Here is a 13,492-nt window from a genome sequence, read left to right as displayed (position 1 = left end):
CATCTCTTTGTTTACAATTACTTGTGTGAAAATTGTGCAAATGAAAAAAGGGGTGAGATCTGCCAACCACGACTTCCCTGAGAAGTCAGTGTCGTGTTTTTTAGTCTGCCACAAAACATCTTTACTTCCTAGGTTTGTGTGAGGTGCTGCTAGCTAGCCAAAATGGCTAGGACGACAGTTTCCAACCTGTGAGGGAATGACCCAGTCGTGGGGCAGCTGCCCAAAACCCAGCAGTCTTACCTCCATGGTAAGAGTCCTACGACAACAGGTCAACAATATATCAATGACAGTGAAGCACATTAGTTCCCATAAAGGTGACAAAGAGTAGTAGATTTGCAAATCATGAAGGTTTTGTAGCACATTGGCAAAGTACAAATTAAAATCATTCTAATTAGTCATAAGTCAGCAATCATCGTATAAGTACATTGATCAATGTGATTCAAAATAGCAAACACAAAGCAGACTGTTGAAGTTGCCATTAACAAATTAAGCAAGTTCAGATTCCTGTGAAGGGAAGATTTAATAATATGCTAAGCTAAGAAGTTCAAAGTATTGGGAACCGCAGCAGAAGGTGTCAGCAAATAAAGCCTTTAAGAGACTGAAGCAAATGAAGATTCAGTCATTGAATGAGAATAGATTTACTCAGGAGTCTACCTCTTTGAGCAGGAGCAGAGCCTAGTCTAGTCTCAAGAGAGTGGAAAGGGGCATCTGCTCTCAAGTAAATGGTAAGGACATCTCTCACTAACCATCTCAGCAATTTACAATTAAAACACATAGTTCTCCAATGGAGAGGTGACAAATCAGAATTACACATTTATGATAAAACATTAGCAGTCTTCTTCCCAGTCATCGCACAGTGGAAGGTTTTAGCTGTATGGATATCTTGTAGCAAGATGATACATCACGGTCTGCTTGTCCCAGGCAAATGTGTGACAAATCATTATTCATTCTCTGTGGACTACATACTGATAGTCTATTCTCACAGAAACTAAAGAAATGCTACAGTTAATTAAATCAAACTACTGCAGCTTGTCCTCTAAAACAAGAGAAAGATAGAGATACAGTTTAGCAGCCAAAAGTGTATTTTAATTTTAGCGTGAGTTATTCAAAATGAGGCCTGCATTAACCATGGCTAAGTTAACATAAACATACTTTAACTATCATCAGTCTTAACTTGAAAATCACAATTTGAATACATGTACATAATGTGAGAAATGAGTATATGTGCTAACCTAAAATATACTGCCAAAGCATCACCAACAGTGTCTTATAGATACTGTCTCTTGTAAGCTGAAAATGTTCTCAGGTGTTTAATTTTTAAGGCTTGTGTCTTATCCATGGCAGCTTTCAGAAGCTCAGGATCCTGTATCTGCAATCACAATTTAGTCACTCCATTCCCTCCTGTGTGCTCAGGCGATCTTACCTTCACCGTTACTGCTCCCTTCTTCTGAGAACTCCATAATTGAATACTATTTCTTTTACCTGGGTGTAAAGCATTGCAGTAACCCCCTTTATCATGTGTGTTAATGATGACCATATCACCTTCTGTAGAGCTGTTAAAACCTGAATTTAGTCTCTCACGCATATCGACTAATTAAGTTGGTTGTCCTTTTATGGTTTACAGTCTGACATTCCTGCAATCCATTAACAGCAGGTTACCCAACGTGTGAGACTTTTCGTTCTATGAATATTCCCTAACATAACAGAAGTGGACTATGGATCACCCCCTGCCTCTTCTAGAGGAAGTTGATTATTAGTTGGGGTTGACGGTAGTCCACCACGAGTAATTATGTCACTTTTCGTGGTTGGTCCAGTAAAGATTCCAGTAATTTACACCTGAGCTCAACCCCTGGTAGCTATGACACTGAGCAGACAGAATTAACTTAAGAATATGTGTAAAGCATTTAGAAGCACCCAAGCAGTTAAAAGTTAAAAAAAAAGCACAGTACAAATCCTTCTCTAATTTATAAAAATAGAGACAATTTGTCAAAAATGCACTATGGGGAACCGGTGATATGAATTTTTAAAGATTGAATTAAATTTTTGCACCAAAAAGTACAAAGTGCCAACCATGGGCAACTGGTCTCGGTAGACTGGGATATGGGCAAAGTTTGGGACCGATAGAGCACAGGTCCAATGTGAGAGCCAGGTCGGGGTTTGACAATGGTGGGATGCCAGCGCAGCCATTGGTGATGACAGGAAAGCTATGAGCAGTGTCCATGCCCAGGAAAATATCAACACCAGTCTTCTTCAGCTCTGTGTGGCTCTTGGTGAAGCCTTATGCATTCGGACTTAGAAACTTTTCTCGATGTTAGATCGCTTTCGGCTGTGCAGACCAGAAAGTTGAATCTGACGGGCAATTTAACGTCAATGGATTGTATTTGACGCAGTCCTGGTCTTCCACCAATTCTATAGACAAAAAGTTCACAAAAGGACTTCTAAGTCAAAGATTTTGGCATTTAGGCTGGAGGAGTACACTCTAAGACCAGCCAAGGGTTCCAGGACCTCAGGAACAGTACTTGAGGGTCAGGACTCACAACAACAGACGCCACCAGCAGTGTTGAGGGCAGGTTCAGTTGAAACTGGGGTCCTCAGGAAAGTGTGCTTCTTGCAGCTTTTGTGTCCCTGTGGTTTGCTGACTAACTGACCCTTGCAGTCCACTTCTTGGTCCTGGGTACAATTGGGAGCATGTCCAGCTCTTAAGGTTCTCACCATAGGTTGTAACAGTAGTTGCATTCCTTCTTCTGCCTTCCATAGTTCCTAATTGTTTTTGAAGAGGGTACAGGTGATGCCACATTTATGCCCAGTGGCAGCCTGTGGGTGGGGGAACTCCTAACCAATGAAGTAAAAGTTCCAAGAGGGAAACCCTACCCACCTTTGCAGCAGCACCTTTGTGTTTTACTGTCACTATCCCACAGTACCTCTCTTTCCCTAAAAACGATGACAGAACCTTTCTTCCCCTGTGCAGAGCTCCCTGTGCCAATCCAGAAGCGTGGCTTTGGCAATGGGCAAATCATCCCTAGTGGTCACTTCAAACCTGTTCTGGGGTAGCTCCCTTCCCTCTGAGTTTGGAGACCAGCTGGCTATGAAGACAAAAGGGAAGCAGACCTAGGAGGGTGTGAGGTACATCTGCTATCCTTTGAAGCTCAAGAAAGGGCTGGTACAGCCCCCAGGTTATCCTGCCCAGAGAGGAAAGAATTTCTTCACATTCTAGCCTTTTGTGTTGGAACAATTCACATTTCCGCCAAGGGAAGCTATCATCAGTAAGGTGACACTGTCAGAAAGAACATTTGGCTTAGGCAGGAAAATGACAACTTTCTAAAACTGTCCTTTTTAAAATATTAATATAAAATCCGACTTTACTTTTAAGTTGGATTTTAAATTGCTTTTAAAATGAGTCTTTGAATCTTTTTTCTAGATACTCATATCAAAGTTAAGCATTATAAGGTGGTTTAATGTAACCCAGAGCTTTCCTATGAAAGCGCCAGTCTTGCCACAGTGAAAAACGACTTCAGAGGTTTTTCACTGCCAGGGCATGTAAAACATAACATGTACATGTCCTGTTTTTTAGGTCGAGTGTGCCCACTGCACACCCATCACTTTCACTCGTTCGTGGGGCTGCCTTTCAAAAATCATTTGTTAACACTATTAAATGTTTTATGTTTGTTCCTCCTTGGGGCGGTTTTTTTCCGCCTAGGACACAAACCTTGTTACATAGATAATTGCTCATTTGCTGATATGTTTGACTGCGAGCGAACTTCTTTTTCCTTTTGTGTCTCTTTGGGCTCATGTTCATGGCGGCCGTGGCACTTTGAATTGGCTCACTTATGTCAACTGTTTTCCTTCTCATTTTCCATTTATGTGGCTAGAAAAGACCAGTTAAGAATTTACAAGCCAATAGCTCTAACTCGAGCAAACGTGAGACCCTTTGCTTTGCAAATGCTTGTTAAATTCTGTGTACACTGCCCTATGGGTGTTTAGGGCTTAGCTTAGAGATGACCTATAAGTATTAAAAAGGAAGATTTAGGCCTGGCAAGAGGTTTGTTTGTTCTGCCAGTCAAATTGTCAGTTTTGCATTGTCACTTTAGTTGTGGCAGAATGAGTGCTGCAGTCCAGTAGTGACATTTAACTTACAGGTCCTGGATACACATTTGAACCATATACTAGGGTCTTAAAAGTAAATTGCTTATGCCAATCAAGAGTGTAGCCAATTTTGACATGTTTTGGATGTCGGAGCACATGCACTTAGGCCCGGTTACCAATGTCCCAATGTGCAAAGTCAAAAAACAGCAGCATCAGTTCACAAAAAATTAGGGTGATCATCCAAAAAGAGTCTTTTCTTACAGCAGTGCTCAGGAGCCTTGACAATCAGTGATCTGTAAAAACTGGCGTTTCTAGTTAACTCTGTAACAATGTCTCTAACCAATTAACTCACTACAAGAACCCATACAATCAGTGTAATTGTGGTGCCTGTTCCTTTATTTTGTGACTTCTGATCACCACGCAGCATGCCATGATATTTCATTGGAAAGGAGGGCCCTTTCATGTCCTAGTGAGTCCCTCTTGTCTTTTGGAATACCAAGTCCCTCTCCAAGGCCCTCCTCTTCACCAGGTATTTTTCTGTATAGGAGACAAGAACATGAGCATTTAAGAAAGCTATCAGGGCCAGAACAAGCACAATTCAGCACTAAGCTATTGATGGTGCTCTAGGCGGCCTTAGTGTTGAGTACGCCTTGGATCGCCCATCACCAAATATGGTCCTTTACAGCAGATTCATAAGTATGTTTCACCACCACTTAAGAAAGCACCAGCAGGAGGGCACCGGATTGCCACTACAATTCACTAATATGGCCCTATTGCATTGTTTTGAAGAATCAAATAAGTGTTTTTACATATTATTGTCATTTAAAGAATTGTAACCTGAAGTTTAAACACATTAAATGCGATACACAGTATTTTGGAAAATAATTCTCCTCTTGAATTTTGATTAGAGTCCTACTAACATCCTCTACGAGCTCGCCGCCGCCAATATTACCATGTCTTTAAGGTTTATTTTGAAATAAATCACTCTTCATCCATACGGAATTTCAAGAACACTAGCCTGGCTGCACAGCTCGAGGAACCAGGCCTTGAAACCTGGGATGTAGGCAAAGGCCAATTAGAGTTTTGCTGAGATCAGCTGTGCTGCTAATTTCAGAGAGCAATTAGAGTTCATTAGCAGCTATACGAGGCTGCATCATCTGCTCTCGGCTGGAAGACAGAAAGAAAATTGTTTCGTGGACCGTAGTGTTCGAGGCTGATGAGACGAAAATATAAACAAGACCATAAAAAAAACTGAGAGCCTAAAAAAAGGGTTGGACGTCTAAGGAAAATCAAAACATTTCCCCGAAAGAAGTGCTCAATGTCCCACAGGCACACTGACGTTTTCACTGGGGGCGTATGGCAAGCATAGACAAGGTGGATCCCCACACTATCGCTCCCTTGTGTTTTTTTTTGTTCATTTATATACTGTCTTGTATAGAGCAAATTCCTCCCAAAACAGGTTTCAGAGCGCTTTGTAATCAGAGTCGAAACTGCAGACAATAAAACATGATATAAGTAGAACAAGGCATAAAAAAGTCAAAATAAACCAAATTGCAAATGAGAGGAAATATACAGGAGTGGAAAACATTGTAATGTTATAGGTAGAAGACAACAGCATCTCGGGATCACATTAAATCATAAATAAGCTGATATCAAGAGTACAAGACGCTGGCCTACCAAAGCTAATAGCCAGCGTAATTTTAGTGGTTCTGATGGGTGGTAAAGTTTCTAGAGGGAGAGGAGAAAATCATATAACCAGGCTCGTCCAGCCTTGAAGCACAGACATCAAAGAGCTCTGGGAGAAGTGACCGGGAGTCCTGAGATTAGCCAGATGCAAAGATTTCCCAAGAGTTGTTTCTTTAAGGGTGATTTAAGAATTTGAAAGGAAGGAGAATTATTGATATGAATCAGGAGGGAGCATTGTCGGAAAGGGAGCTGTCATGTGTAGTAGTCTTCTTAAAGAGGATGGAGAAAGATCGTTTGCCTTTGTGCGGTAGCGTGCAAGAGCCTCCAGAAAAAGATGGCTCCTGGGAGCGATATCTAAGATTTTAGCAGTTCAAGCTTTAATCAATTTGTAGGTTGCCTGCTGTGCTAATTAGCTCTAATGTAAAATCAGATGCGTGGGGGGATGATCATAAGATGTGCTATTTTCAGACAATAAAAGCTCTGAGAATAAAATGCAATCCTAAACTTGAAACTTGTTTTAAGTGTGTTCTTACGTTTCCTTGGTTCATGTCAGAGTAGTTTATCCATTCTGGAATCGTTGTTGCTTGTTAGATACAGGGAAAACAGGACTGTTAAGTCCCATAGCACAAATAGAAGTCTTCAGGTGAATGAGCTACTCACACATGCCTCCGGTATGCTTGAGAGGTCTATTGTTGCAGCATAATATAAAAATGTATTAGTCACTGAAAACAATGTTGTATTATCGATAGAGTTTGAGCTTCAGTTGCTGTGATACAGGATGCTGGACAACTATTAGTATACAAAGCAGTGATGGATGGAATGCTTGAATTTCTCTCAGGCACTGGCAGTCACTTGGTTCAGCATCCCACTCCATTGTTATTTTGCACACTATGCCACCTCAGTTTGGACCCAGCTATATGCAAATCATTCTTGACCTTGCTTCATTCTGAACAGTCTACCGAGAACTGCCAGGCCCGGTCCTCCCTGAACTGATACACAAGCAACCTAGGACCGGCTTTGCCTGGGTTCATCAGCCAGGTACAGCTTGGCTCCACTGACAGAGTGTGCACTGAACCCACGTTTGAGCAAACCTGTCCTACTTAGCGTAATACAATAAGTATACAAAACAGTGATAGATGAAATGCTAGAATTGATCTCTGCCACTGGTAATTACTCGGGCCGCATCTCAATCCATTGTTATTTTGCACACCATGCTACCTCATTGGGACCCAGCTATATGCAAATGAGTCTTGGCCCTGCTTCAGTCGAAACCATCCAGCACAATCTGCTAAGCAAGGTCCTCCATGAACGAGAACACAAGCAACCCAGGGCAAGTTTTGCCTTAGTTATGGGCCCATCAGCTGGGTACAGGTTGGTTCCAGTGACACATTGTGCAAGGGGCCCAGGTCCGGGCATACCCGTCCCACTTAGGGTGACACAATAAGTATAGAAAACAGTGATGGATGGAATTCTTGTATTAATCTCAGCCACTGGTAATCACTCGGGCCACATCACAGTCCATCGCTACTTTGCACACCATGTCATCTCAGTTTGAACCCAGCTATAACAAATTAGTCTTGACCCTGCTCCAACCAGAACAGTCCAGCCTGGATTGCCAAGTCTGGTCCTCACTGCACTGGAAAACAAGCAACTCAGGACCAGTTTCACCCTAGTTTTATAGATTAACTTAAGCATGTCTTTTGAAACCAAAACATCATAGACACAGTTCTAGTATACTCTTCATGGGCGCATAATGCCAGTTACACACTTGTGAAAGATGTCGTCACTAGCTTTGATACATGATTTGATGGGGTTAGCCACATAGTTGAATGGCGGTGTTCACACTACATCGTGCAATGCATGGGAATATTTTTTGTAATAGTTTAGAATACAGATTTTTTTTTTTATCGTTTGGGATTCTGCAAAAAATGTACTTAAGAATTACACTTCTGAGTCAGAGTTGGTACTTAATTTGTGGTGGGCATTGGTATCCATTTTCGAAAATGATGACTTATTTTTCATCATCAGATTTTGACCCTAAGTAAGTGAAAAGCAGAAAAGGGAAAAAGAAGGAGGAAGAGAAACATAATAAAATTGTGACAAGGGGAGAAACCGAGGACGGAAAGAACCTATAAGAGTAATAGACGAGGAGTGTAGGATGGTGGAGGAAAGAGACACGAGGTGGAAACAGAATCAGGCAGCCTTGGTATACCTCAACAGCGGCATTCAGCGACCATGGTGGTTCTCACAAGAAAAGCTCATACGTAAAGCTTTGGGACACTTACAAATCAAAAAACTGGTCACACACCAGAAGCTCATGCCTTTTATAAAGGAGGGAGAGATGCTAACACTTTTATTTACCTTTGCACTTTACTACAAATAGCCCCTGGAAACGAAACGTCAGTAAATATCTCTGTGAATGCCAGTCTATCCCCATTCCATTTTGAAGCAAAACAAATAATTTTAGTTGGCAAATAGTAAAGGACTGAAAAAGTAGGTAGAGATTACATACTGCCCTGTACTTGCTGTTGAACTCAGAAAGACACGAGTGTTAAGTCCAATCTAACCTTGGTGATGATTTCTTCTGAAGAATAGACCATGGTCATGCATGCTTTTAAAAAAAATGCGTTTTGCAGGGGAGAGGAAGATGCAGGCTCTGTTCACATATTGAAAGCGTCTCTTTTAATTTGCAGGCCTGTGATGGAAGTGCCTACTGAGCAAGTCTTCACGGAAGAGGAAGCTCGAGTGTATTTGCGAGACATTGTCCTGGGAATAGAGTACTGTGAGTATAAAGAGCCGTAATGAGAAAAACAAGGTTCTAGGAAGTGTGTGCTGCTCTGATTTGCCCCTTTGACACATCTTTTCTAAACAGCGACATTAATTAAGACATTATGGGGGTCATTCTGACCCCAGCGGGCGGCGGGAGCCGCCCGCCTGGAGGGAACCGCCAGAATACCGCTGCGCGGTCAAAAGACCGCCGCGGGTATTCTGGGTTTCCCACTGGGCTGGCGGGCGACCGCCAAAAGGCCGCCCGCCAGCCCAGTGGGAAACACCCCTCCATGAGGATGCCGGCTCCGAATGGAGCCGGCGGAGAGGGGGATGTGTGACGGGTGCAGTGGCACCCGTCGCGTATTTCAGTGTCTGCAAAGCAGACACTGAAATACAAAGTGGGGCCCTCTTACGGGGGCCCCTGCAGTGCCCATGCCATTGGCATGGGCACTGCAGGGGCCCCCAGGGGCCCCACGACACCCCTCACCGCCATCCTGTTCCTGGTGGGCGGAACCGCCAGGAACAGGATGGTGGTGAGGGGGTCGGAATCCCCATGGCGGCGCAGCAAGCTGCGCCGCCATGGCGGATTCCCATGGGCAGCGGAAAGTCGCCGGTACACCGCCGACTTTCCGTTTCTGGCCGCGGCTCTACCGCCGCGGTCAGAATGCTCGGCGGAGCACCGCCAGCCTGTTGGCGGTGCTACCGCCGACCCGCCGGGGTCAGAATGACCCCCTATATTCCATGTTCACAAAATTAATTGCAATTTGAAGTTGATCCGTTTTACAGAATTTCTGGAATTACCTGATGCTTCCTGAGATAAGCTCAGCAGTGCAGACGGTTCATAAGGAAATTAAAAGAGAATAAACAGAGATTATTAGGACCAGTCATTGGTTGCAGGAGTCAGGAAAACTATCAGAAACATAGTCGGAAAAGTAATAAAAGCAGCTCTCCACGTTCCATTAACAGAGCTGTGCATATCTTCCCCTCTAGTCATATCATTCACTACTATTTATTCTGCCTACTCTTCTCACCCCTCTTTGCTCTCTTCTATGACTACGACCCTTTCTTCAGATACCACTGCCCTCCTACTGGACCCCGATGTGTTACTTGTGCTTGTTATCTTCTTATCCCTCACTCTTTCTTGTCCCATCTACCTCCTTTATGTCTGAACTTATTGAAATTACTATAAAACCCTATCCCGAAACCCTAGACCGGTTTCAGTCTGGTTAGGCCTCAACATTGAGGTATAGCTTGAATCATATGGCCCTTAGCCACTTAGAGGGTTACTTAGGGGGTTACATTAATCACATTAAATGGTGATTGGTGGAATGCCAAAGCCAGTCAAGGGTTGCTGGTGTTCTTTCTCAAGGGGGCCTCGCATGGCAGTTTGGGATAGAGTTTTCCCATGAGGAGTAGAGTCAGTACTGATTTGCATAAGGCTGACCTCCACTTAGAGTGACATAGTGGGTGAAAAACAATGGGCTGGAATGCTGCTTTGAACAATTGACACTGGGTAGACTTTTTGCAAGCATGCAAGCATTCCTCCATCACTACCTGTATAATTGATACATTGTATACATATCTAACTCAAACATATAAGTAGATTGACTTTTTTACTCGAGAGAAGCTGTGAATGTTTTAGACAATAAGTGAGTCTACATTTATAGCATAATGCATGCATTCATAAATATTTAATCATTTGTAGAGTATAGTGTAATAATCAGGGGCACTCCTTTTTAAGGGTGGAACTTACAGGATTGCATTCTTGTCTCCTTAAGCCATAGAACTTTTAAGATCAAATAAGAGATCAAATAGGAAAACCAAAGAAAACCTCCTTCAGGGTCATTCACCCACATAAAAAGTACCTTTGAGATGGAGGGTTGAAAATTAAGACACCCTGAGATCACATTTCAAGAGTATGTGATGGCACACATTGTTCGAAAATGTGAGCTTGGTGGCAAAAAGTGACAGCGTATACTCCTCACAGATATCATTAGACCTTGGGCTAAAAAGACAGACCCCATCCAATCCGAAAATAGTGGATGGGCTCCGTCCACTCTTAATTTGATACCTTACAATAGCATTGCGGCGAAATTACTCAGTAATTTTGAGACCAAATGTGTGAGAATCTGAGAAAACTGTTCCAAATGTGAAGTCAAACACCGCATTAGGGGCCAGATGTAGGAAGGCATTTGCGCCTCGCAAACGGTGAAAAATGCCGTTTGCGAGGCGCAAATGCCCTCACGCGATGCAGAAACACATATTGCAAGTCAGTACCGACTCGCAAAATGTGTTTCCGACTCGCAAATAGGAAGGGGTGTGCCCTTCCTATTTGTGAGTCGCACTGCGATGTAGAGTTGATTTGTGACCGCGAAAGCGGTCGCAAATCAATTCACAGTTACCATCCACTTAAAGTGGATGGTAACTCATTCGCAAACAGGAAGGGATCCCCACGGGACCCCTTCCCCTTTGTGAATGCTCACAAATATATTTTTTCAGAGCAGGCAGTGGTCCCATGGACCACTGCCTACTCTGAAAAAAACCGAAACAAAAAGGTTTCGGTATTTTTTCTATTTGCAGCTCGTTTTCCTTTAAGGAAAACGGGCTGCAAAGAGAAAAAAAAAAAACTGCTTTATTGAAAAGCAGTCACGGACATGGTGGTCTGCTGTCTCCAGCAGGCCACCATCCCCGTGAGTGCCTAGACTCGCTATGGGGTCGCAAACTGCGACCCACCTCATAAATATTTATGAGGTGGGTCTTTGCGACCCCATAGCGAGTCGCAGAAGGTGTCTGAGACACCTTTCTGCATCGCGAATTGCGAGTTGCAATTTGCGAGTCGCTCTGACTCGCAAATTGCAAGTCGCAATTTGCCACCTACCTACATCTGGCCCTAGATTCTTATTGCAAGTTGGGAGGTGATCTAGGAGTTTGACAAAATTCATAATTTACAATTTTTTCACCCAATCATTTAACCAAGAAAATTCCCGTGAAACGTGCAGGGGAAAAAGGCCTTAAATCAGAATAAAGCTTTGTCACGATCTCAAAGTTATTTTCCATTTGAGAGTTTTTCAGAACCTACTGCAGAGGGTATACGTATCATAGCAACAACGGCCTGAGCAGATGCACCATAGCATATTTCATGGTTTTTTCACCATTTCCTGGAGCTTCGTGTACAAAACCCTTAACAAAGGACACACAGAACATTTTTGTTATGGCCACCTTGTTATTTGATCTGTAGTTTAGTGCTGCGCAAGATCAATATGTCTTTTATATGTTATGTCTCCTGTAGGACCAGTTGGTTTTCTCTGTTGTTTTAAGTTTAACAGCCTTACATTCCACTGTGTAAAATAAAGTATCTACTTTTTTATTGCTATGTCTCTGACTGGACATTGAGTTTATTGAGTTTAATTATTTGTGCCCAAAGTACCGGAGTTGGAAACCCTCTGCCATCCCCTGGTATATGTCTGGATGCTCTTCTGGGTGGTCCAATAATCATTAAGTAGACTCTGAATATTTAGGTGCACTCATCTGGTGATCAACTCCCCACCCAACAAGGCCCAAGCAGTATCATATTGCCATGTAATACCTGTGAACCTTGTATCCATAACATGTCCAACCTTAAATAGTAAGGTTAAGTTATTGCGTAACGTTATTGCACTCAAGCCATGGGAGTCCTGTCATTTAATCTTTTGTTAGTCTGCTATGCACACTTAATATTGCTGTATTTTTGCATGGATGAGCCTGCTCTATGACTCTCACACTGATCATATATTTGATATTGGTACAGCTTGGCTAGAGTCTGAGCCAGTTAATGAGTCGCTGTAGTTCCACTGGGGGTGTAAAATGTTACTGTATGACTACAGAAGTGAAAACATTCCAATAGAAAAAAAAACCTTCCTACATCCATATGTCTGCTTGGCTTCTCTGTGTTTTAGGAAAAATGTCACATGGTGTAGTTCTGACCAAAGTACAATACAGCCCACCGACACAGTGATTATGCTCTATTTTTTGGAACCTGTCAGACTGGAGTTAGTGCCTCACAATTTGGCAAACATTACATTTCAGATAAAACAGAATTGTTATGCTTCTCATGTAATCTCTGAAATGGGCAGTCAGTACGTGTCTTGTTCAATTCTATTACATCATTTCAAATATTGGCCCTTGATACCAGGTATTTCCAAAAGAGACAGATGCAACGCGCTACATATGGAAATTGAGAGTAAACATGTTATTGATGGAGTAAAGAGCAATGATTTTCTTGCTAACAATAATATTTGTAGATAAGAAAACATATATTTAATTGCAAAAACAGTTGACTTTAATATAACCAAAACTCTCACTTCAACTGTTATTTCAAGGAAATAATCATATATTTGCAATGTTCTTTGGGAGTATTGATCCTCTTGTATGTTTTATTGTCACAATTTTGGACAAGAGAACAAGCTGGTTTTCCCTTTTTCTGGAGACCTTATCAGGAGTCCCCCTAGTGTGCTGCGTTCCCTAACACAAGCAAATCAGCAAATATGTTTTCGGTTCCACTTTAGACAACTTCTGGTGTCTGGGAGACCTCATGTTGCCAATATTTAAAAAAAAGTACATGTAAGAAGTAATACTGAGAGATGGGCTTTGAGGCTGCCCACTCCATCCATTGGTTTTATGGCTTTTTCATGATTTGCTTTTAAGCCCTTGGCATTTCATGTATGATTACATCACCCCATTTGTGTTTACATTACAATGATGGTGCTCAAGTATTCTTTTAGGTTTACAAAAGTTACATGAAGTGTACCTTGTGATTCAGAGTCGGTATGAGTTCTTCGATGAATTCGCTTTACTGACATGGTGACATTCTAAATGCTGGTCTAAGACTTTTATGTTTAGGAAGGGGTCCTATTTGTTGTTTTGACAGGCTACGGCTGTTTACCTATACACACTCATTTGTTTTAACATTGATGCC

General features: G+C 42.4%; 1 protein-coding gene across 3 annotated transcripts in view; it reads left to right on the top strand.

Moving 5' to 3' along the window:
• CAMKK1 (calcium/calmodulin dependent protein kinase kinase 1) overlaps positions 1–13,492 on the top strand; it is a 1,090,978-nt gene that overhangs the window by 646,963 nt on the left and 430,523 nt on the right. For all 3 annotated transcript variants that reach the window (XM_069226681.1, XM_069226682.1, XM_069226683.1), the window contains one exon: positions 8,463–8,551. In XM_069226681.1, coding sequence (XP_069082782.1) covers positions 8,463–8,551 — 89 coding nt within the window. The remainder of the gene's footprint in view (positions 1–8,462; positions 8,552–13,492) is intronic.

The sequence above is a fragment of the Pleurodeles waltl genome, chromosome 3_2 (assembly GCF_031143425.1).
Source record: "Pleurodeles waltl isolate 20211129_DDA chromosome 3_2, aPleWal1.hap1.20221129, whole genome shotgun sequence".
Lineage (NCBI taxonomy): Eukaryota > Metazoa > Chordata > Amphibia > Caudata > Salamandridae > Pleurodeles > Pleurodeles waltl.
The sequence above is the reverse complement of the archived record's forward strand: the minus strand, read 5'-3'. Positions and strand labels throughout refer to the sequence as shown.